The 27265-nt window shown below is 26.5% G+C and overlaps 1 protein-coding gene across 1 annotated transcript in view; it reads right to left on the bottom strand.

Annotated features, from left to right (window-relative positions):
• The window catches only part of LOC107438529 (trypsin-1), a 65413-nt gene extending 38409 nt beyond the window's left edge, over positions 1-27004 (bottom strand). The window contains exon 1 of the mRNA XM_043040643.3: positions 26801-27004. Within this exon, the coding sequence (XP_042896577.1) occupies positions 26801-26808 (8 nt within the window). The 5' untranslated portion in view covers positions 26809-27004. The remainder of the gene's footprint in view (positions 1-26800) is intronic.
• Between the last annotated feature and the right edge of the window lie 261 nt (positions 27005-27265).

Raw genomic sequence — 27265 nt, 5'->3', positions numbered from 1 at the left:
GTTCATATATACAGATGTAATAAAAGATACTTACAAATTGCTTACACATTGGTTTTTGCTTTTTACAACACTGGTTTTTGAAGTAGCAATAGATGATTGTTTTCATATGTATAAATATATTTTAAAAGGGTTGATATGTAAAAATAGGGAAATAATTTATAAGTATTCTTTAGTCAATAGATTTTATTGCTCACAATGTAGGTTTTTCATAGTTTGCGTACTTAATAGATGATTGGTTATGCAATTTTACTGCTTTTTTTTTATCCAGACGTTATAGGTAAAAAAAAATATAAGTATGAAACAGAGCTATATTCGAATAAAAGCTACATTAGTATCAGCTATATGAAAACTATATCAGTATCAGTTATATTATTTAGATATAAATAAATTACATATTAAACAGAGATATATTTGTATATAGTTGCCCTTTACACATTAATAAACATTCTGAATTTTCTACACTTCCATTAATTTCGTGCATGCTAATTATATTAACACTGTATGTTTCCTATTCATCATTGTTTTTTGAATTAAGTCTTGCGTTGACCAATTTCGAGAGGAAAAAGTCTTGAGTTTGAAAAATATTAAAGTAAATACAAATCTTGCCCTAAAGATATTTTATCCGAGGTTTTATATTTTATCATGCTCCATTGAAATTCTGAATACGTTAGAATTGCTGTTAGATCAGATCTCAGATTTATTCAGAGTATCACAATAAGGTTTTGAGTATTATAAAATATAAAGAAACGATTTTCAGAGATTGTTTTTTGTCCATGTTAAATAATAATACACAAAAGTTTAGTCTTTCCTTTTTGATAATAGTTGTTTTAAAATGAATCACTTGATTCATTTTGTTTCAGAAAGAACGATTTAGCTATGTTTTTTATCCTCGATAAAAATTAGAAATAAAGAAATAAAAGTGCAGTTATTGGTTTCTATTAGTGTATAACAAATATTATATGCAGTGAACTCTCACTTATGCACCGGTGCAAAGGGCCAACAGAAAACAGCACAAGTACAGGAGGATTTAAAGATTTAAAAAGAGCAATTTAAACTCCTTTAAAAATTATAATCACAGAGGATAACGGACAAGTGACACCGAATGGTAATACTCCAGAATAAAAATTAAGGAAAATCTTACAAAATAGTCTCGTAATATATATATATATATATATATATATATATATATATATATATATATATATATATATATATATATATATATATATATATATATATATATATATATATATATATATATATATATATATATATATATATATATATATATATATATATAACCTGAGTAACTATAATTGGTCCATTAAATAGGTTGAGGGAATAATAAGTTTCTCACAGTTAGCAAAGGAAAAATTATAAAATGTGAATTCATACATACTTGAGATCTATATATATAGAGTAGGAAAAGCGGAAGTACATAATTAAGTGCGAGAAAGTATTTAGTTTTGAATAATAAATGAAGAAGATTTAGATAGAGGAATAACATAAAAAGATTAGTTGAAGCTTTTTTTCTTCTCTTAACAACGTCTTTTAAACAAAGAGAATAAATTACTATTGGATGTGCGACAACTATAACAGCTGGTTGTTTCAAAATTGTCCCAATACCACTTTGTAGCGTGAACAAAAATATGACATTGTAATTTAGAATTGAAAATATGACATTGTAAATTAGGATTAAAACAGGTTTTACAAATTAAGGCATTTTTTAAAGTTTTGAATGCTTCTTGACATTTGGAAGTCCAACACTAGGCTGCATCTTTCTTCAAGAGATTATTTAAAGATGCTCTAATTTTAACAGAATTATTTATACATTTATAATACACATTTATTGAACCTAAAAACAATGGAGAGATTTAAAATTAGTGAAAGGTCTTTTAATTCTATTCAATATTGCTGTTATCAGGAGTTACTATACTGTTACATACTTCATAACCTAAAAATTGAATTTTAGTTAGCAAGAAAGAGAATTTGGAAGCTTTTAATTGTAAGTTTTTGCAATTACATTTTTGAGAATTTTTAAGATGATTTAAATGTTTTTCAAAACTATGAAAAACTAATATCATCAAAATAATTGTCTGTAAGTGAAACTTAATGCAGAGTTCTCCCTAGGAATAAAAAAGGCGGGGCGCTTCCCCTCTAAAAAGGGCACTTTGAATTTTAAAACGACTTAACAGTGTAAAAATTTATAAAAATGTGTAATATTATGTAATAACTGAATTTTATCTTCGACAATATTTCCAAAAGTCTCCTCCTATATTTCAAAAATTCTCTCTCACTATCAAAATAAGAGAAAAATTTGTAGTTTATAAAATTAATTAAAGGCAAGCTAAAAGACAATAACGGGGCAGAAATTTCAAAAAAGTAAACTGAAAAACAGGTTAATTGATAAACAACTTGAAAGCTTCTGTCTAAAATTTAAAGTGAAAATTATGAGAAAATAAACATTTAAAGTTCATGTTTCTTAAAAAAGGTATTTAATTAAATTAAAAAAAATTCAATTTAAACTCAGTTAAAAATTTATTAATACCCCCCCCCCCCTAAAAAATGCTTTAACCAGTTTAAAATTTTAACCAGTTGAGAATAATCCTAACAAAATAAATATTTGTAACAGTAATCAGAATTAAACCTATAAACACAGATAATTTTACCAATGTGAAATTATTATTTAAAAAGAGAATGAATTTTTTTCAAAATGGAATATGAATAAAAGGGCAGTGTTTATAAGGGATGGCGGCTTATTTTACAAAAAGAGCAAAGAGGGGGATCAAAGAGAAAGCGGGTTGCCGTTTAAAAAAACGCTTAGGGAGAACATTGCTTTATGTTTTATGAGAATTCAGCGTATTGCTCTTTGGAAGATATTTAGGGCGTTCTTCCACCCAAATGACAATCTTAACTATTTCTACAACCCATTAATGGTGACAAAAGTTTTTCAGTGTCATTAGGTTGAATTTGGATATTCCAAAAACCTAAAATCATATCAAGGCACACTATTGCCTAGATATACAGTATTTCTAATTTGTCTATGAGAGTTTCTTTTCTATCTTAGGGGTAATGGTTCTCTGTCAGAATTAGTAATTTAGTAGATTTAGTAATAATAATAGATTAAATAATCTATACATAATCTATGTTTTTTTTATTTTCATATTTTTTAAAAACTAAAGTTACTGGAACTGAATAGGGAGAAGAGCTTTTTTTAATTATCTTATGCTTGAATAATTCTTCAATTTGTTTATGCATTTCTTCTTGTTGTTTTGCCGAAGATTTGCATGCTCGTAAGGACACTGGTAAGTCTGATGTTAATCTTACATCTTGAGTTTCAATTCTTATTGTCCCTACATCGTATTTAGGACGTAAAAATATCTGAGAAATCTTTCAAAATTTCCTGAAGTGGGGAATTTTAATTTTTATCATCTTGAATTTGCATTATTTCGTCAAAATGACTCTGACAATGTAGTGCTCATTATCACAATCATTTTCTAGAATATTTGAAAATTCAAAATTATTTTCAGTTTTGCTATTTAAATTTTTATTTTTAAGCCCATTTTTAATTTTATTTTCTACAAGTTTTCTATGATTACATTTCTGATATTTTTATATCTGTTTATTTTTATGTCCAAAATTTTATTTTCTTCAACATTTACATGGATAGTTTCATTACTATATTTATTGTTAATTGATTTGACATCATTTTTCTTCTTAATTTTATTTTTGCATTCTTTTACTTTATTTATAGCTTTATTTTCCTTATCGGTACTTTTATTGCAATTTTTTAACCTGGATTTCAGAAGAAATGTGTAAGGACAAGTTGCTTCTTTAATAAAAAAAGTGATCATTTTTTCCGACTTTACATTTCAACTTCTTTCACGCAGTCAATAACTAATTGAAAACCAATACAATCTTTTAAACCCAAAATGGATTGATTAAATCAGTCTCTGAAATATAAAATTCAACTGAACTAGCTATTTTTCTAATTTTTAAATCTAAAGTGCAAGTTTAGTTAAGTTGCAAAAAACCTTTTGATTGCTTTTCCTTTGCAGTTTTCCCCCTTCTTTTTCGACCTTTAATTTTTCAAAAATTTCAGTTGGGATAATATTTAAAGTACTACTTGTGTCGATATTTAAATAGGTAGTTTTATTTAATCACAATCGGGTACCTGTCATTTTCAATGTTTTCATTTCTATTTTTAACGTATTCTGAGTACATCCAGATACTATTAACTGTCATTTTTGTGTTTGGTTACTTTCTCGTTTATCTTTATGCGGGAAATGATTCTCAGCAATAAAGAAATTTGGTTTGTTTATGGAAATGTTGAAGCTAAGTTGTGAATTGTACACCAATGTTGGGCTCAAATTTTAATATGCCTGAGTTTTCTTCCGCTTCATCTCGATTTTAATTTAAATTTTAAAAATAAGCACTTAATTCATTTACCAAATTATTTGAATCAGTAATTGCGTTATATGACTCGTCATTATTTAATTTATAATTTTTGCCTCTACTTAGGGGCATTCAAACGTTAAAAACAAATTTCAATAAATGCATATTTCATTTAGAAATAGAAAAAATTCAAATATTTGAATTTGCTTATTTATCTTAACCCTAAGCTCATTATTAAAATAAAAATTTAAATTTTACCCGAACATTCAATAAATCATATATATACTATAACATATCAAACAATAAAATAGATAATAATTTCTTAAAATATTTTTATACTATTTCTAATAATGATTTTACTGAATCACGATAAAAAAAAATTTCTTTGAAGGAAAAAAAATTCAATAATGGCAATAAATTTTAAAAATATTTTCAAATTGCAAAAATAAACAAATCTGCTAAACAATGTGAATAAGCTCAGTATATAAAAAAATATTATTAATTGGAACATCAAAATGAGAGAAACAATTTATAAATTTCAATGAAATCAAAATGAAATTAAAATGGATTTTACTGTAAAAAGTTCCAGCACCCTGAGTGTCAATACTTTTTATCATAATTTGATCCGTAATTTTTTACAGTGTAGCTGGTATTAAGAAAGGTGACATATGAACTATATTTGTCGAAATTTATAGGAATTATATTTGATTATTTGTTGAAATTTATGAGAAAATATAAGCGTCACAAAAAGATATTACATATTTAGGCGGCTAAAATCATTCAGCTGAACGAAATATAATTGTCTACTTTTTTCAAATCAAGTCTATATCAATTCATGTTAAACTTTTAAATCAATGATGCCTAGATTTTAATTCACAGTGTTTTAAATAGAAATCTCCTATCTAATCAACCAGGTTCACTATGTCAAACTTAACCACGCCTTTGAAGGTAGCACTGCCTTAGGATAAGGGATATTATACTTCAGTGTTACAGCATTTGACACTGGCTTGTGAAGCAGGATGACTTTGTTCGTTTATAGCTTCAAGCGGGTCAAGTTGCAATACATACAGCTGAATTTAGGACCTAAATCACTTCCTTGTTTCAACTAATGCAAAGATTCCAGTCTGAACAAGTTTGTGGTGAAAAGTTTCCCAGTAAACGGTTCTAAGTAGCTTTACTCACTTTAGTCTGAACCGCAAATATTATCGGTTAAAATGATTATAGCTCATTTAGACAATCAACTTGTAGTATTTGTATTACTATGACATAAATTGTGTTACTTTATTAGACTTTTACTCGTATAATGATGGTAAATCTAATAGAATTGCGAATAAGTAATTAAGCGGCCCATGCTTCTTCAGTTTCTTAATTAATATATTTCCTCCCTTCACACTTGTGTCTAACTGATACTAATAATTAAATAATAATAGTAATTTGCATTTAGTTTTCTTCCCTTGAGTTAAATCAGTAGCTAAAGATCATTAGTTGATAATGAGTTGGATGTAAAAATAATAAGTGTTTGGAACTCCCTAATTTTCTTTACAAGATGAAAAGGAAATAATTTCCCTCCGTGAAAGTCAAATATACATAATTTTTTTAAAATCTTTTTTATACAATTTCATTGTAAATAAATTAAAGCTTATAATAAATTTATAGCAATAAATGATATTCATATATTAATAGGATATAAGAATTCCCTGTAAACTTGTTTTCACTTACTTTCTTTATTTGAAACCTTTTTTTAAAAAATTCTAGACTTTTAAATTTTTAAAAAACGTAAAAGGTTGATGCATTTTAACTATAATTAAAGATTTGCGTATGTTTTTACTCGAAATTTTTAAACCTTAGTAAAAAGAGAAGAAAAAAAAAGAATGTGATTGTTTTAAATTTAGGAAGTTTATGAAAAACAAAGCTAGCTCATTATGCAAAAAATGTCGAATTAAATTAAAGAAATATCTTTACTTATAAAATCATGAATCCAAATCTTTGTATTGAAAATAAAATGCATTAAAATTATTTTTTCATTCACCCAGTTCATTAATTAATTATGTTACTATAGATAAACAGTTTAATATTGCAATCTTAATTTGTATTAAATATCTAATAATAAATCTTATGACTAATAAGTTGTTTTATAGATTAGCTTTGTTGGTTATAACTTACTACAAAGTAATATGAAGTTTACTTAATTAAAATGAAGACATATTAAAACTAGTTTAATAGTCAGTATAACAACCACTAAAGACATAAGGTAAGGAATCCGCTTTGCATGCTTAGCTATGACTAAACATATTATTAAATACGTAAATTTTGACTTTTTAATTGTTGATAAAAGCCTTCAAAATAGGTTCTGCTCTAGTTAAAAACCATTTATTTAACTAAATTATTAACGTTTAATGTAACAATGTAATTTTATTTTTTACCAATGATGAAATAAATATGACAAAATAAATCTTTTACTAAATATTTTGTAAATAAATCATTTAAAATAACGACATAGTTTAAGTAATGCAAAAATAATAACAGAATTCCATATCGAAATAGTAATGCCATTTGAAAATAGCGCAGGTCCAGAAAAAAAGTGCAACTTATGTAGTAAATGATAAAATTGAAATTCTTAAATTTTTCCCGTAGTTTAATGATGATGGACTTAAGAGACTACATGCTACTTAGCGAAATGGATATATTTAAATACTTTCTTTCAAAATATGGCATTTATTTAAAGAAAAAAGGGACATCGACTAAAGATGATTCAAACTAAACAATATTTATGACATGATGGAAATACTTTCAGTAAGAACTTAAGGGGATTCCATATGAATTAAAAACATTTTAAAACATTTGTGTAAGAATAATTTTTTGATAATTATTTACAACATTTTCTGCACTTAATAAAAGCATAAGTGAAAAAAAATGAATCGCAGGGCATAATATTTTTTACATTATAATCGTTGAACTATGTAGGTATGAGTTGCAGATCAGATACCACACGCAGATCACGTTGTCACACCTATTATTTGCTTCCTTGGATATCAAATGATGTAAATTTATAGAATCCTTGTCTCTGGAGGAGATTGGTTTTAACATTACACCTACTCGAGTTTCAACCAGAGAGATTAAGCGAATTAGCTTAGTTTTCAAAATTTAAAAAAAAAAAAGAAGAAGAAATAAAGAACGTGAATTACACTGAAAATTATTTTTGTTATTCTACAATGGATATAAGTTAAAATTACATTATGTATGAAAGTACAATGCTTAGTAGAACAGGAGAAAAGCTTAAGAGGAGAAATATTATAATAGAAGGAAAAAAAAATTATTTTTTCCTTGGATATGTTCAGTGAAAATTTTGCAATATCGGGTTCACTTCATCTGATTTAGAGGTAATCTATACCGCATAAATTTGGGATAAAATTACGGTAGGAAGTATCGGTACTTTAGGTGTATCATCCGTAAAATCCATTTAAGGTATATCAGATTTTTTGTTCCATAACATGTTCCGGTAAAAATAGATTTTGCGGTGAAAATTACTGGCCGTACTACAATTTTTTTTCAGTGCATGGATTTTAAAAGTACTTTAAGGCATTATAAAAGTTAAAGATACATTTAATGAAAATCTGCACACAGACATCTACTGAATTCGTGGATGTTTAAAATTTAAAAAAAAACAAAAAAATTAAGTATCCCTGTATGGCGGAAAATTTTTGATTAGTTTATTTAACTCTAATTTAATTGGTTCAAGTTTATATTTTACTTATTTCAATTTACACACTTGTGAAACTACGCTAATAAAGATTAAGTGAAGCATTGCTAATAAAGTTCAAGATGAAGGTTTCTTTTAATTGCAGCGTTGTCTACATGCTTCGATTAACTTTATGGACTCATTCAAACATTTTTTTTTCTTATTATACAAAATAGGATGCGCGCTTTGTTATTGATCAGTCCTGAAAACTGCTAGTTAGTTTATAAAACCTTAATTTAGTTATTTTTAAAATTAATTTTGTTTTAGTTATTGTTCTAGATATCAGGATTGGGGTTTCTCGAAGAGTTTTTGTTGCGAAATAAACCATCGATTGAACAGTTTTTGTGGAATCATTAATTTGCGGAATCTTTCTTTTTATCATGCTTTTATGAATATTTTAACAATGGATTGGGTAGAAGTGGCCACATTGGAAAAAAAACTTTTTAATTTGAAATTGTTTTTAATTTATTGATAATTTTTTAACCAATTCAGGAAAAAAACTGTAAAAATTTCCAGATCAAATTACGCTAAGAAGTACTGTTACACAGGTACTGATGCTTTTTACTGAAAAATCCATTTTTGCCGAAACATGTTACGGAACAAAAAATATGATCTACCGTAATTTTTACAGTAATAATTACCGTAAAATCACAGAATAGTTCTAATTAAATAAATATTTTAATGTATTAAGGATGATGCACCCAAAGTGCTCATACTTTATACCGTAATTTTATCCGGAATTTTTTACAATGCACGAAGAACAACATTGGTGTGAGAAATTACATACCTGTCACAGATTATTCAGACAATTTATAAAAATTTTTAGCAAGTGATTTATTGATCCCTCTTAAAGAGTTTTTTAGCAATTAGTTTTAATCAAACTTTATTTTATTTCAATGATTTAATTTTGAATTTTTAAAATCTGCTTAAAAAAATAAAACATTGAACTAGTAAAGAAACAATAATGATTTTTTATAAAGTCAATCTTAGATCTTTGAAAGAAACTGTTATTTTTTCTGTGATTAAATTTTGAATTCTAAATTACGTTTTTAAGAATTGCTTAGGAAATAATACCTTCACTTAAATAAGCAAAAGTGTAAGTAAATAATGTGTACATAGTTTGGTATATTTAGAGGGGTTTGTCCTGAGTTAGGGAAAAAGACTATTATTAGCAAATAATATAAACTATTATTAGCATGTAATATAAACTATTATAACTATTATGAGAAAAAACTATTTTTTAAGTAAGGAAAAAGAGCAAATTGATCTAAATGAGCAGAAATGAATTTAAGAATTTGCGTAGATTAACTACGTTTTCAAATGTGTTGTATCAGCTATTATTCTAATTTTGTTCAATTTTGTTGTTTTTTAACTGAATAATATTTCTTTAGCTTAGTGTTAGCTTTATGCTTAAACTGCTGTCTTAAAAGCCAAAATTAAATAACTACGGCACTCCTTTATACGTTAAGCCTAACAGTATGCAATCTTTTTGCATTAAATAATACTATTTATAGTAAATCAAATGTTAGCTGTGCAAAAAACTAAAAAAAGAAAAACATTTTTAATAATAGCATGAAGTTATCTTTCACCACTGAAATGCAAAATTAATTTAACATAGTTTAGAACAGATTATAAATGGTATCGTAGTTTGGAAAAGATTATAAATGGTACCGTAGTTTGGAACAGATTATAAATGGTATCGTAGTTTGGAAGAGATATAATGGTGTATGTAATTAAAAAGCTGTCTTATCTAAACATCCAAAAAGCTGTCTCAAAAAATTTGACATTAATAAACTTTTGCATTATGAATTAAGTTCTTTCTTTCCTTCTTTCTTTCTTTCTTCGTTTATTCTTTATATTTCAAAACTTTAAGAGACGATAAAAATGTTAAAAAATGGTTCTGAACTTGTTAAGTGAGAAAATTTTATTTTGAGGTTTTTCTTTAAATTAAGCTATTGATGATTTTTAGTTAAAAAATAATATTTTTTAGTTATAATCATGGTGATATTTTACTAAATTACAGTATTCTTGTTAAAGCGATGTTAATAATTTAAATTAATAATAATATTTTACAAAATGAATTAACGACAAATTTTTATTAAGGTACAACTTTTAGATGAATTTTAGGATGCCTTTTTAGAAGAAAATGAACCAATGTTTATTAAGAACCACATATTATTTTCAAATTCGCATATCAAAATATTAAACAACAAATTAAATGCATTACACATTCATTAATTTAGTACAATTTTAAAGATAAACTTCCTAATAATACTTTTGGGAAATAAAGAGTAACATATATTTTTTAAAGTTATACTCTTTTTTAAGCGTATTTAAAATACAATTAAAAGAAACATTTTAAAAGAATTTTAGTTGATTTCTCAGTGGTCACTCAAAAATAGTTTATCAAGTTATACAGATTAAATATTTTTGCAGAGTAATTCTGGATCATCTGCTTTTTCAGAATTATTAAAAGCTATAATAACATAACTTATAATGACAATCATTCCTTAAAATATATTGAAAGGGGATATTTAACCAATTATTTTGAAATCATTGATTTTTTAATTTGAAATTAAATATTTTAAAAGGAATAAAAATTTAATTCCTTACGATTTAATTTTAATCATCATTATTAGTATAAATTATTAAAAGAATAATCACTTTTTCATTATTTTGAATAAACGTTTTGTATACAAAATAATATATATTTTAAATGCAAAATTAAAGAGAAAATGTAATGGTAATTTCAATTCTGAATGTAAAGTTTAACGTGATTTAAGGAAACCATTTCCTATTAGTCCTTTCGAATTATTCAACGACAGGTTGAAATCTATATACAATGGAGGGAATGTAAGAAAGGCACCAAATTCTAAATTTTTTTTTACTGCATGTACAGTAAATACTAGTTTATTCGCTGCTGTTCATTCGCTGTAGTTGTAGATTAATTAAGAGTAACTTGAAATGTGTTCAAAAAAATATTATAATTTGAAGTATAAGTACTTTCAAAATAATTAAATATAGATTTTAAAGATGCTTAAGTCTTTTGTGCTATTATATGTTCTCTTAGTAAATGTTAAAATATGTTTCTTTCGTTAGATTTTTAATTTTTTAAGGAGGGCCATGGTAGCCCAGTGGTTAGGGAATCAGACTCTGGTCCTGAGGAGCCGCGGTTCGATCCTCGACTCCACTAAAACTCACAGAGTACATGCGATATACGTAAAATCTGAGGAATCGAAAGACCTGTGGTCGGTCTCTGAGCAGTACCATCTTTAGAATTGTTATATGGATCTTTTCCCTTCAGATTAATGTGTAAATTGAGAAAGTGGCATTCACGAATGAGTGGTTCTGCAATCTAACTGTGAGGTTCTGAGACAAGACGTACTTTGTGGTGCTATCTTGTCAAGCGAAAGGCTCACCTTCTTTTTTAATTCGTGAAAGGCCAATGGCTTGTGAATTTCGATTGTCGAAGTGTCATTAGAAACAACAATGACATTATTTTTCATTTCCTTATCATTCTTTTAATATGGCGTAGTTTCATATTTGAAAAAAATGAAAATGAAACGTAAGTAACTAAATTTAAAGACATGTAAGTAGAAAAATAGTTCAGTAACATTTCATTAACCGAAATTAATTTCTATTGATAGCCTCAAAACCAACTGATAAACAGGGGCTATTCTAATTCAGTAGCACAAAAACGAATAGTGTTATTATCAATCAAACAATTAAACTAGAGACAAACTTTCTCGAAAGTTCGTAACACACTTAAGTAAGAATTGGTCATTGTGAGAGGTGATTGACTGAGGTAAAAGACCTCACTTAAAATCAAAACATCACGCTCATTTTATCTTCAGAATTATGATAAACGGGTCCGCGTGATATTCGAAAGGAAGAAAAAAATCCCATTGATTCTTCAGATAAAAATCAGGAGAAAACTTCTTTTTAAAGGAAACGTAGGAAAGTAGGTCTAGGACGATTCAAAAGAGGGAAAAGATCTGTAATAATCGCTGACCGGAACTAAACTGAATGCTTTTTAGAAGGAGATAATGACATTTTTAAAAGCTTTTAGAACATAATTTTGAAGAATAATTGCTTTATAATGAGTAATTTTAAAGAAACAGGATATAAGGGGAGGAAAATAATTTTTGTTGTTGATGTGTTTATCAAAATTCTTGAACTTAAATTTTGAAACTTTTATGGATTACTATGATTAAAAATAAGTTTTTATGAAATTGAATGAAGTGAATAGGTTAATGGCACATTTTTCAAGAACCAGTCATAATGTTCAAGACTGTGAAGACATTACGGATTTCATACTTATCTTGGCAGCGTTTATCAACTGCAGCAATTGGTTTCAATTAATATAATTCTGATTTTTAGTAAGGATTGATTGTAAAGGTTGTCCAAATCATCACGAGTGGACTATTGCCAAAGGTCTAAGAGTCACCCTTAATGATATTTTTTTTACGGCAGACACTGAAATTTCATTCTTCACCTCGGAAGATGCCAGGAGTGTTGCTCATTTATCGTTACCCAGTGGGCACTTGTAAACCTAAAACATTGAGGCGAGTAACATTACCCACGCCACACTGCCACAGATACCCGTTTATAGGGTGGGCTACATTCACACAACAGAGAACAATAGAGAGAGAAACATCCATGCCTTGAGCGGGATTCAAACCGACAACCATTTTCTTCACAGGGAGGCACGCTGACCTCTCGGTCACCTGGCCGGCATATCCTTAATGATGATCATAAGATAATATTTGCTTATAATTACAATTTAGATGGAAAATGGTTTGACGATGTTGATAGATGGTGATTCACAGCGCTCTTCTATAACCTGGACTCACTTTTCAGGCACTGTTGGTGATATTACAGTATTGCGGATTCCAAAATACTAATCAGAGATAGTACACACCCACTAAACACCCAGCTTTTAGCACAAAATTGAACCTCTCATCTACCCCTGCTGCACATTTGACTTTTTAACACCTGTAATTAAAAATATTTATTACAGAGGGGTATTAAATGCTTAATTTAAAAATCGAAAGAGTGTTTTTATCAATTAGAATTTTAGCCTTACATTTGCAGTAGGTTTAGAAATATCCCATAGTAAGTGTAAGCATATAAATATTTAAAAAAAATTATGCTGTTTTTTAAATGTTACGTAAGTTGCATTGAGTCCATTAAAGTTTCAAAAGTGCAGCAAAGTTTCAAATTTTTAAAATCTTATTTAAATCTAAAGGAAAGAGAAATTTTATTTAGATTTTGGCATTTAGACTTGCATATGCAAAAACATTAATAATATGGTTTCTTTTTGCAATGGTAAGAGAGTTTTGGCATTATCAAATAATATTTTGGTGGAATATTTTGTATAAAGATTTAAAAAATAAAAGGATATATCTTTTATAGATAGTAAAATGTATTCATACTTCGTATTTCTATAAAAAATAGAGTAAATTTAAATAAAATTATCATTAAAGTAAAAATTTTCAATTTATACATTGTAAATTTGAATAGATTTTATGGTTCACTAAATTAGACGCTGACGACTCAAATTATGGTAAGTATATTACTCTCTGTCGACTGGACTGTGCGAAGGTCAGGGAACTGACCTTGTATCAGAAAGCTCTGAGTTTGAATCCCGGACAAGGCATGGATGTTCTTTCATCCTCTGTACTATCTGTCTTTACTGTGTGAGCAACGTTGACCCATCTAATATGGCGCCCCTGAAAGAGTGACCAACAAATCTACCTTAACACTCCTGAATTGACGAAACGGCAACCCAGGTGGGCATTGGAAAAAAATATTGCCTTCTGCTCAAGACAGCTATAGCAGATAACTTCATTTTAACAGATGAAAACAGAATACTTCATGAAATTACACCTATAAATAACCAATTTATATTTGCCAAGTCAAGTTGACAAAATATAGGTGAGATGATCAACATAATATAACTATTTACACTTACAAATAAGTACATAAACACAATTAGCTAAATGGCGTTCTTGATGGCAACAAATTAAATAACGAATTAAGTGCAACTTTATGTTTTATAAGAGTCATTTTTAGAAATCTTTACAAAATAAAGTTAATAATAATTTTTTATTAGCAACATGCCAATGAATGATCAAACATAAGGGATATTTGTAAAATTGGCATTTAATTTCATTCTTTTTTTCTCATTATACCAGATATCAATTTATATAAAATCTATCAAACGATAGAATAGTAAAATGAGTTTAAAAACTGTAAAATTTGACTATTCAATAAAAAGGTTACAGTTAACACTGACACCTTCGGCAGTGTTTTTTTGTTGTTGTTGCAGCATGCTAATGACACCATAAAGATGTAACCACTCAAACATCACTTTGTCCATCATTTCTCTATTAAGAATGTTGTTGCACAATTAATAAATATTTTAAATTATCCAGTAAGTCGAAAAATAAATGTCGGGTGTCCTAAAAGTAAAAAAAGTAATATACAGGCTTTAACTTTTACTTAGAGGCTTTATATCTTTTTCTATTGGGTTAGCAACACTCTTTTATGATTACATCTCAATTTTTAGTGACTATATAGTAAATGGTATCAAAGATAATCTCGCAAAGTTATTGAACTTGAGTAGACTCTTAGAATTAAAATTAATTTTACATGTTTTGAATCTAACAAATAAATTATTTATTAGATATTTTGTCGTATGTTTGTATAGTAAAGAGAGAATTTTTCTCATAGAGGCAATGTTTTATCTTGCCTGAATGCTAGTAATTTGGAAGAAAATATTTTTACCAATAACATGTTTTTCATAGATATTTATTAAATACTAATTGTAGTTATTTTAATATCAAAAAAATACCCATATTTAGTAGAACTATCTTTTAAAAACGCTTATGTAGGGAAAGAAATAAAGTTTCAAATTTAAATTGCTTTTAAATTAAATGAATGCAATTATTGTGAAGAATAATTTAAAAATAAATAGTTATTTTAGCATTAACTTAAAGTATTTATTTTAAGCTTTACAAATGTAAAATCTTATTGGCTACAATTTCTCTATAAAGTCATATATAAAACTGTCGTAATACAAAATTTCTAAATTTAAATTAATTTATTTAATTAAAAGTCAGAAATTTCATTTCATTTAAAGAGGGGAATACTTAAAATGTAATTCCTTTTTCGTGCTCTACTATTTACTATTTTACTTCCACAGAACATAAATAATAGTCATTAACATCATTTCATTCTAAAGCGGTTTATATATATGTCTATGTTATATTATTTTAATAAAATAATTAAACTTGTTAAAATAAATACTTAAGATACAATTGCATTAAAGTATTGGATATGAATATGGCAAAAACACCTAGATTTTAGCTGCAGATCATGAGAACATGAAACTTATTCAAGCAAAATGTCACACATGAAATAATATAATTATATTATATGATTTTTTTTATCAAATGAACAATTCTTGTAGCATGCTAGAAAACTATTTACTCATAATAATTTTGATTTAAATGAATTTTTATAACGCCTTTAGATCTTCAGGCTGATGATACATGTTTTGGTTTTCTAACCCTAAAAGTTTGACGCTTACTCGATTTTGTGGGAAAAACGCACGTTGAGCTTCACACGTTATGGGAACGATGCTATGAGAATCTTAATAAATTGTTCAGTTAAAATGCCCTGAGCCATTGTACAAATCATAACAAACTGCATTATCTGTAGATCATGGTCCAGAATTTAACAGGGAATTAGGCTACAGATTACGGGTCGGTCGGTTGGGCCAAATACAATTACGTAGAGCTACTCTAATAGAAATTAGAAGCTTATTTAAGAAAGTTTCGAAAAAATTCTTGACCTATTTCTGCATTCAATTATTGAGAAGTTTCTCTTGAAAGATCTAATCCTTTTCACACTTTTCCTATGATTTTACAAATTATGAAGGATTTATTAAAAGTGCATTTGTTTTCGCTTCAGTGATGTAATGCTTTTCGTAATCTAATTTCTTCACTTTTCCATCATGTTAGATGTTAATAAACTTTCAATATGGGTAAAGCTGACATGACATAAATATTATACTGAATCTCTTCCGAGAATTTTTAAGTTTATTATTATTTCAAAGAAAGAATAAAAAATAAACAAGTGCTCTGATGGCGCTAGTTCTGATGGTGATCATAAAAATAAAATAATTATTAACTAATAAGAAATATTTTTATGTTGATGAACAAAGGGGATATAAACAAATGGAAATTGTTTTTCATTTTATGTAAATGGTTCGAAAAGATCTGTATTATTTGTAGATCGTGGTCCAGAATTGAATCGGGAATTAGGCTACAGTTAGCGACTTGGTATGTTGGGTCAAATACAATCACGTAGAGTTACTCTAATAGAAATTAAAAGCTTCTTTAAGAAAGTTAAAAAAAGTTCTTGACCTGTTTCTGCATTCAATTATTAAAAAGTTTCATCTGAAATCTGTAATCCATTTCACACTTTTTCTATGATTTTTACAAATTATGAAGGATTTATTAAAAATGCATTTTCGCTTCAATAATGCATTGTTTTTCGCAAGCTAATTTCTTCATTTTTATATCATCTCGAAGAGATGTTAATAATTTATTAAGGTGAGTAAAGTTGACATGACATAAATATTACAATGAATCTCTTCTGAGATTTTCTTAAGATCATTATTATTTTAAAGAAAAAATTAAAAATGAGAAGCTCTCTGCTTCTGTAGTTTTATTATTTTTAGTATTATTTACAAATAAGAAATATTTTTACATTACTGAACAAGTGGAATACAAGCAAATGAAAATTATTATTTATTTTAATATTTTATAAATGGTTCAAATAGATAATAATCTTGCAGAGTAATAAAAGTAGGATTACTAGAATATTGAACAGAGCCATCGAAAACTAATTTCTTATGTATTTAAGAGCTTATTGGTAAATTATGTATTTGATATTATAATAATTTAATCTATTTCTAAACTAGCATTTTTTATAGTCAAAAGAAAATGTATCACGCTTTTCAGCTTACTTGAAAATATTGCGAATAGCTATCTTTTTATTTATAAAATATAATATATAATATATTATTAAAATTTAAGAGATTCATATAAACTAAATATATAATTATTAATTTAAATTTCAAATTTAAATCATCACCAATTAACATGAAAAATTAATTAGTTTAATTTATTGGTAGTAAGGTAAGACAGATATTAAACCTAAAATGCAATTAATTTCTTTAAATAGTCATTTTTATTTATTTAAATTAAATGGCAGTTGTAGATAAAATATCAGCCATCAATTCAATAATGATTTAAATATTTTTGCTGTTATCAAGATATAATCTTTATTTAAATCCTTATTTGACGATTATAACTTTTATTGTCTTTCTCTTTATGAATAAAATAATCATTTAGAGAATGTAGTTTATACTCATCATTTCTGAAACAGTCAAAACGAAACCGGTGCTTTTTCATCTTTAACTATTTAGTTTAATGATACATCTGGTAAAAATATTTATTGTTTTTTAATGACGAATTGTGTTTAGAATCCTATCATAAAAAATACATTAATAAATTGTAATAAACGAAGATTGGAAACAATATTTAATGCAATTTTTAACTTACAGATGAAATGCAATTTATTTCACTATTTTCTATTCTAATATTTAGATGATTTTTTTATTTTAAATAAATTTATAGTGAAATATTGATATTCTGTTCAGAAATACATTAATTTGTCATTAACTCTGTTTGGAATTATTATATTTAAGGTTGTTTCTAGTTTTCTGATAAATGTGTTTTATCCCATTGTTTTGAATTCAAGCATTGCATATATTTTGATTTTAGATAAATTTATGTTAAATATCAAAATTGTGTTTAATAGAAATGTTAAAGATTATTGACTTCGAAGTAATTAGTGTAAATAGAAAAGTGCAAGAAGAATTGGTTTAGAAGTTTCTGTAGAAATAAATAGATGTAATATAGTTCCTAAATGAATAAATTTTTATTGAAGTAATAAAATTTTATTTGAGATTTAAAAAAATAATTTTCGAAAAAATCGGAATTTCATCTTTTCTTAGAAATATATGACTGCTCTGTTCTCACTTGAAAAAACAAAGTGAAAGAAGGGAAAAATTATTTTCTTACATCAAAAATGAAATCATATGAATTTATACAAATTTAAAAGGTTATCTTTTTGCCCAAAATATTGTAATTAAAACTTTTCTAAGCAAATCAAAATTTTATAACTTAAAATTGAAAATACGTATTAAAAGTAAAGAAGAAATCTTTTTCAAAAAATGCAACATATATGAAAATTTGAATGAATATGAAATTTTGTTGAAAATCGATAAGAATAATGTTAAATTTAAGTGATTAGATAATTTTTTTAATTAAATAATAGCAAAACAATAAAATTTCTAAAATTAAATATACTTGAAAAATTTCTCCTTTTTTAAAAAGAGTGCATTATTTCAAATTTCCCAACTGAAATTAAGGTTTCAATTTATTTTTTAACTGTGCTTGAAGTTTTAAATGTATGTTATTTTTGTAATCAAAGGAAGATAAAATGTAACGTATTTTTCAATAATGAGCCCAAAACAAAATTTAAGCTCGTAATTTATTTTTCCAAGTCATAAATTGTGTTATAGAAAGTGAACAAAATCTAATTTTTTGTGTTAACATTTATTTTTAGGAAGGAACCCCATAATAATAAACAGAAGAAAAAGCAATTTTTTTAAAAATGCATTATGATTGATTTGATTGTAGTTTCAAAAAGAATTATGCAATTAATTTTGAATTTTAATAAATTGAAATCATTAAATTAGATGAATGAGAATATGCACAAATTGCAATGGAGAAATTCTGTGTCTATTTTTATAGAATTAACTGATATTTGATAAATGCGATTTTGTAACATTCTTAATTTACTATAGATGTTTTAGCAAAATTAAGATTAAACAATTGAGAAAAAATATTTTAACTAATAATAAACATGAAACTTATTAAAACTTTTAAGCTTGACGTAAGATAGTATTGAGAAATTTAAAAAATGCTATAATATTCCCTAAACGCCATATTTATTGTTTATCAAAAGCATTGGAAAAACATTTCCACAATGTTATGATATTGTAGTACAATTTTAAATTATATTACATAACTATATATTTAATTTATAAATAGATGCATATGATAAATTTAAAAAAATTTAATTTATGATTTCGCACCAATAATAAGCAATTTAAACAATATGATAATATATAGAAACCGGTAAAGCTCGTATGAATTTAATCAATAATTAGAATGATAATTTTAAAATTATTGTTTATTTTTTTAAAATTATTTACACAATAAAAAAGTTACTTACGAATCTTCTCTGTTTGTTTCTAAAAAAAGTTGAAAATATAAAATTTTTGCATTGAATTTATCCACTTATTGACGGCGTATTCCAATACATCCACAATAAATATCGATCTTTAATTAAATTATCTTTCCATTTAGTACTATGTCTAATTGTTTTCACAAAGAATTGCATGAACTTCAATAAAATGGAACGATTTTAACACTTTCGATGATATTAGAAAAGTGAATTTTTAAATTCATGCCATCAAAAACTAGTCCTTATGATGACCCGATGAAAGGATTGGCGATCTCATCAGTCCAGATGAAAACAAGAATCTGATTGCTCAATTTCTCTGGAACAAATGAAAGTCAAGGTGTAAGTTCTATTATTTAGTTAACCATGAATAATCTTTATCAAAATTTCGTTGGGGACTGAAGAGGGAGGGTTCTAAGAACCTAGAAAGTGGGTTAGGAGGCAAAGAGAGAAAAAGTCATTCTAGTTTGACTCACTTTTTGCCCCACCTACATGGGGACGAACCAAAAATAAATACGCTTTTCCTTTTTTCCTCGATAAAAATGACCTTATTATATAAGAGAAGAATTCACTCTTCTGAAAGGTCCGTGAACTTGATGAATTCAAAATTGCCGCCGCCGTTGTTTTTCTTAGCCAGATAGATTTAAGAATGGTGTTTTTGCTTTTAACCTTTAAGTCCATTTTAAACCTGTTTGTGGACCGGAATAGATGAGATTCTCATAGTCCCCAAGGCTTGTTCTATTTCTAAAAATTATTCGCTCCACTTCAATTAGAAAGTTATGCTTAAAAAGAACCCTCGTAGACAAGCTTATTACAGCTTATTTTATTGTCTTAAAAGCTTAGAAGATAAATGAAACAGTATATGACTAAAAGCAGCCAGAGCTTGTATCCGATTTTTTTGTTTCTAACTTAAACACTGAATCAACTTGTTCTTTTATATGGTTCAAAGTGTCGATATAACTCTTTAAAATATAGTAATAGTTCATAAAAGTATTTTTAGAGTTATGCTAAAAAAGCAATGCTTCAAAAAACCATTAAAGACTAGCTTATTAGAGCTTATTTCATTGTCTTAAATGCTTAGGAGATAAATGAAACAGCATATAACTGAAAGTTGCCAGGGTTTGTATCCGACTTTAAAACTAGTATTTTCTTGTTGTTTCTAACTTAAATACTGAATCAACTTGTACTTTTAAATTGTTTAAAATGTTGTCATAACTCTTTAGAGTAGCAATAGTACATAAAAATATGCTTGAAGTTTATGCTAAAAAAGTATGTTTGAAAAGAACCTATATAGATAAACTTATTATAGCTAATTTTGTTGTCTTAAAAGCTTAGGAGAAAAATGAAACAGTATATGACTAAACGTTGTTAGGGTTTGCATTTAAATTTTAAAACTTGTAATATTTTGTTGCTTCTAACTTAAATATATGAAATTATCTCGAACTTTTGGATGGTTTAAAGTGTTGCTATAACTTTTCAATGTATAGTAATAGGAAAGAAATTAATTTTAAATTAATGGTAAATAATAAAAAGTTAAAAAAGTTGCTACTACTTTTTAAAAGTTTGAGGTAATTTAGTTCCTTAAAATGAAACATAAATTCATTGTTTTGTTTATTACTCTTTGAAAAATATTTTATAACCTTTTCAAGGAAATCATTTCGAAGGTAATTATAATAACTTTTTTTAATACCAGCACAATATTTCAGGTTTATTATTTTTAAAATTAGAATTAATTACTATTAATTAACTATTAATTTTAAAGTTATTAATTACTATTAATTAACTATTAATTTTTAAAGTATAGAGTAGATTTCTGAATTTCTTGCAATACACACAAATCGAATTAGATTATATGAAATCGAAATAAATATTTTTGAAATTATGCTTCCTTTCTGCAATTCTGTAAGTAGAGTACATTAATTAGAGTTAATTAATTATTAGATGCTTTTGGAGAAGTCAAACGATCCACACCATTTTACGAAAAACATTATACAATTTGAGTAAAGCGTTTAATCTGCAGGACCTTTTCTAGTCAGAACTAAGCACAATATTTCATTCCAATAAACAGCATTCGTCAAAGATTTTAATGTATAAGTGCTTTTCAAGTTTAAACTTTTATGTTAACACTATTAATTTGTGATAGATATTAATAATTAATTTCGTGAAATTTCTTTAAGAAATATCATAATCATAGTTGGTCAGGCAAACCCAATGTGGGCCAATGCCTTCCTCTGGAGATTTTTTCATAATGACTTTCAATTTATCTTTGATCTCCAATTCTTTTCATTAATTGCAAGAAAATTAGACTCCACTGAATCAGTCCCACACAACCGCAGCCTTCCTCGCTTTCTTGTTCCAGTGGATTTAAAAAGCGATATCCCTTTTATAGTATTGCTATCAGTCATTCGAGTCATGTGGGCCATCTAATTCATTCTATTAATTTTTATGTATTTAATAATATCAGGTTGCTTATTAAATCAGCTTACACAGTTCAAAGATAAATATTCCTCTCCAATTACTGTTTTCATTTACACCGTCAAGTACACTCCGCAAAATACGTATTTCTCTAAAATATTGCGATACAATTTTCCCCCAGATTTGTCATTGCCCAAGCTTCAAAAATATATGTCAAGACCGACCTGACAAGAGTTTTGTAAATTAAAAACTTTGTTTTTCTAGAAAGAAACCTAGATTTAATAAATCTTCTCAGCCCATAGACAGCCCTATTCGCTAGATGGAATCTGTTTTTTCAATTTTAGGAGTCATTCTGTTATCAATAGTAATAATTGATCCTAAGTAAATAAAACTCCTTACTGTTGCAAATATATAAGAATCTATTTCAAGATAGGGGTCTGGGACTCTGGTTTCTTGAGAATAACATGTATTTTGTTTTCTCTACAATTGTGACTAAGTCCATTTGCCTTGCACCCTCAAGGGCAAGAAATCCCTTTTTCAGGTCAGGAAGGGTGCGAACAATCGAATCATCAATAACAAAATTTATAACAATGTTATTCACGTTGCTTTATCTAGGATAAACATTACCTCAATATTTCCAACCACAATTATTCCCAAGATGCTAAATAAATTTATATTTTTTTCTATTCATTGTCAACCTCAAAATATAGATAGAATCTGATCCTAAATTCAAATTAAGTAATCCCTTTTTTTAGAAAAAAACTATTCAGAGATTCATAATTTTTGATGACCACTTTCCATAAATTTTACTCGGAAATGATTTGAGATAAATGGCTTCCTGCATTGATGGCCGAAATGCGACCAATGACATTAGTAGGTAGATTCATGCTTGGAATATAAACGACTGCGTTACATTAACCTCTGTACGCGTGTAAGAGATTTAAGTAACGTAAAACTGGAAAAGAATATTTATTTGTTCCACTAGAATCAATGTCCTTATTATCATAATTCGTCTTCGATATTTGCATTTTCGATAGTGGACATTGATCTTTCCGTATTTCGTAGGTGGTCACTTTCAGTGTTCTTATTTTCACTTTCCCGTCTTGATTGAACCCAAGTCTGTTTATTTATATAAGATGTAGGTGTTAGGTTTTGATTTTTTTCGAAGTTTATTTTTTGTGGAGCTAAGAATAACTTGATATTGTGTATTGAAACAGTTTGAGTTTAAAAATAAACTGATACAATGAGCACATCTGAAATTCTGATTAAATTAAATCTTTATCGAATTATGCTTTCTTTTAGCAATCTTTAAGTAAAATTCATTGATTAGAGCATATTTGCTACTGTGAATGACCGAAATTGGTGGTTGTTGATTTCCTTCGGTGAATGTTGACAATCGCATAGTAGCTTTGGTAAATGTTCAAAATCTATACTAGGTCTAGTTAAAAGCCATTGCCCGGTATACACTTACCCAGTAAACCCTACACTGATGTTTTTTAAGGTTCAGTACCACTGTCTGGTATACATTTGCCCGATATGCCCTACATCAATGATTTTTCAGGTCACGTGCCCCTTCCCAATGATGATTCTCCTAATCTATCCTCAGAAGATATTAAAATATCGAATAAATATAATAATATCAAACAATAAATTAATATCAAATCGGATATAGCAAATATTTTGAACATTCACCAAAGCGACTATGTGATTGTTGACATTCACAAATGAAAGTCGACTTTCGCCTGATTTCGGTTATTCACGGTAACATATAATTTATTAGATGCTTTTAGGAAGATAAAACGAATCAAATATGAATTATCTAATAACTCTTGACTGATTATTTACATATAATGTAGGTTTTAGGTTTCGATTTTAGTAAAGCTAAGAATTTATCTCTATTTTTTTGTAAAACAAAGAATGACTTGATATTGTGCATTGAATAAGTTTGAGAATAAAAATATACTGTTTTTTTAAATGTTCTTATTATATATATATATATATATATATATATATATATATATATATATATATATATATATATATATATATATATATATATATATATATATATATATATATATATATATATATATATATATATATATATATATATATATATCAATGCACAATATCAAGCAATATTTTATTGTTTATTTAATGTACTAGAAAAGTCAGAAGAATTGAATTATTTTTATATTCTAAATTATGTAACGAAAAACAGTAAGGAAAACGTCAATTTCAAACATGCACAACTCTTTTTATTACTTTAGTTGGTGGATTAAAATTCAAATTTCTATAGATTAAATATGTAGATAAAAAATATACACTCATTTCAAATTTTAATTTTATTTGAATTAGAATATTCAACATTTACTAATCAGTGAAACATAGATGTCATGCATTTAGAATTTACTGAGGGGCTAAAAATGATGCAGTTTTCAAATGTCTCTTTATGATTTATAAAATTCTATTGTCTATTTACTTTTTTGTTCCACAAAAGATAAGAGTCTTTCAGAATTTGGTGTAACTCTGCGTTAGTGGTATTATGAAAGAAATTTTAAACTTTCGTTCCCATCTCTTGACGAAAAATCTACAAAAAGTTTCCGATCTTCATAAACGATGAATCGTAACATTTTTGCAATTTTATTTTAAGAAAAGCTTGAAACTTGCGCTTATATCGATGGAAGGAAAATTTACAAAAAGTTTCTGATCTTCAAGAAAATAATAACAATAACTTATACTATAACATTTTTTATTAGTATTTTAAGAGAAACTTGAAACTTACGTTAGCGTAGATGGAAGGAAAATCTATTAAATGTTTCCTATTTTCAGAAAAGTAATAGCAATAACTTATACCGTAACATTTTCGTAATTTTCGGAAGAGCTTCCGTTCCTTCGAAGACATTAAAATAAATGAGTTTCTATTTAATGCATATTTCTTTCATTCAAACGTATTGTCATGGAGAAGTCATTTCTTTTATTTTAGAAGATGTCGAACCGTGAAGATAAAGTGTGTGTCAAATGATCATTAATGCACGAACGTTTCCGTTTTATGGAGTTGTGATTACTTTTTTCAAATAACGCCCTTCATTTCGATTCTTAAAGTTACTTGTTAATTAGTTTTGTTCTATTTTCACACATTTTTGGATATACAGTATTATTTATATATTTTTTAAATATTACCAAACGAAATAAATATAAGTGTAATTAACTTATTTTAGCAAAGATTTAAAATTTTATTCAAGATATACCCTATATATATTAAATGAGATTATTAATTACATAACAATTCGTTTTGAGAATTTAGTATTAAAGTGATTAAATTTAAAAAAAGATATGCATATTTTGTTAGATATACATGCAATTATTTGAATGAATTATTAATATATCGTTATACAAGAGCATGTAAGGAAATAATGGTTTCTCATATAGTCTGCTTACACCGAGGTTTAGGTTAGCTTTTAATACAATTCAATAAAATTTTATTGCATAACATAATAAAATAAAAATAAAAAAAATCGAAAAAAGTTTATTTTTCTGTAAACTTATGAAGGGCATTGAATAGAATTCAATCCCGCCTTTAATCAAATTTGATTTATTTAAGTAGTCAACATACTACATAGACAAGGAGTCATTTTGACAGATATCACTGTATGCATTTGTTGATCCCTGTACATTAAGAGTAGAATATTCTTTTGTTATTAGAGTTTGTGGGGAATAAATTTGAGGTGATTGTAATGATAAAAAAAATCGAGTTGCTTATAAAATCAAAAAAATAACAATAATCATTCAAAAACGCATATGATAATGTAAAAAAATGTAAATATTAAGTGTTTTAGATTACGATTGTTACATATGATATATTTGAATTACGTCTTTGTTTCGTTAGTTTAAAACTATTATTTTTAACTACTATTACTATAAAATATAATTTTTTTTTGTAAATTATTACTTTAATTTTAAACTATCCAAATTAACTTTTTTTGCTAACAAATTAAATTCACTTTTATGTTATTTTTACAAATATAAACATTTTTTAATTTTTTAATGAAATAAATGAAAGGAAAATTAAAATCACATACCTATACAAAGGACATTATTTTAATAGATTCCAGATTTTGAAATTTTCTACTTCATTTGTATACACCTTAAAGTTTGAAAATAGGAACGTTTTAATTCTTTTTTGTAGAAAAAATATGAAAGCTTCGGCGTTTTTATTAAAATCTTATAACCATGTTAATTTAAATCGCAAGCAAGTGATTTAAGAGAGAAAGTATTTCTGAGAACTCAAACAATAATGTTTCGTGTATAGGAAAACATAAGAATTTGCTATAAATTAAAATATTAAAAAAATCCTCAAAATATGACTTTGCAATCATCTTAAAAATGAGCATATAAAGGTAAAATTATCTAAAAGTTTCTGTATATCATTGCAAGAACTTTAAAACCTTAATTATTAAAATATTTAATTACTTTTTTTTATAAATATAACATTTCAACAGAATAATTATACACCAATTTCTAATTTATTTTATGTGAGACAATGATAATTTTAATAAAGTTTACGATCATTAATATTCTTTACGCTTAACAAATTTTAATTTTGTAGACGTTTTTAAAACTGTAACTCATAACTAACTTATTCTAAAGTATAAAGAATAAAAATTTATAATAAGTAATAATATTAATATTAACAATTGTACTAATAATTCATATATTTGTACAAAACTCATAGATTTTGTTTCATCGACAATAAAAAATGTTACAAAAAAGAATCGCAAAACATTAAAACATTGTGCAAATAAGAAAGAAAAAACAAAACAAAACAATCGCACGCTGTTGATTGCATACTTATAACACTCTTACTTGCACATTTAGAAGTATCCATACTTTTCAGCCTATAAATTCGGTCGCCTTGCCTTCGTTATCCATATTCTAAGAAGAATGTTTAAAAAAAGATGCAAGAGCAGATGATGATAAGTTTATTGACAAAAAATATTTCCTTCTGCAGCAACCGGCTGCAGCAAGCAACGGTTCGACCGACTAAACTAGGAATTCTGAAGACACTCTATGACTCGCTAAGAATCTAGGTTATAGTTGTCAGTCCCCCAGGCAAATCGCCCCCTCTTATATAAATCTGTGTCGTTCTTCTCTTTCATGCTTTTTCTATACTTTTTCAGCAAGTGTTACGCTGGGATAATTCGAGTTCGTTTTGTCTGCTTCACGGCTAGATGATTTTCAATCAATCTGGTTGAAGCGCGGGAAATTGTCTCATTTTTATTATCATGTTAATTACTTTTTTTTTATGTGAACCGATTAGATATAAAATAA

This window comes from Parasteatoda tepidariorum, chromosome 11, assembly GCF_982258835.1.
Source record: "Parasteatoda tepidariorum strain Cologne lab strain chromosome 11, Ptep-v5.0, whole genome shotgun sequence".
Lineage (NCBI taxonomy): Eukaryota > Metazoa > Arthropoda > Arachnida > Araneae > Theridiidae > Parasteatoda > Parasteatoda tepidariorum.
Note: the sequence above shows the minus strand (reverse complement) of the source record. Positions and strands in the feature narration are given on the sequence as shown.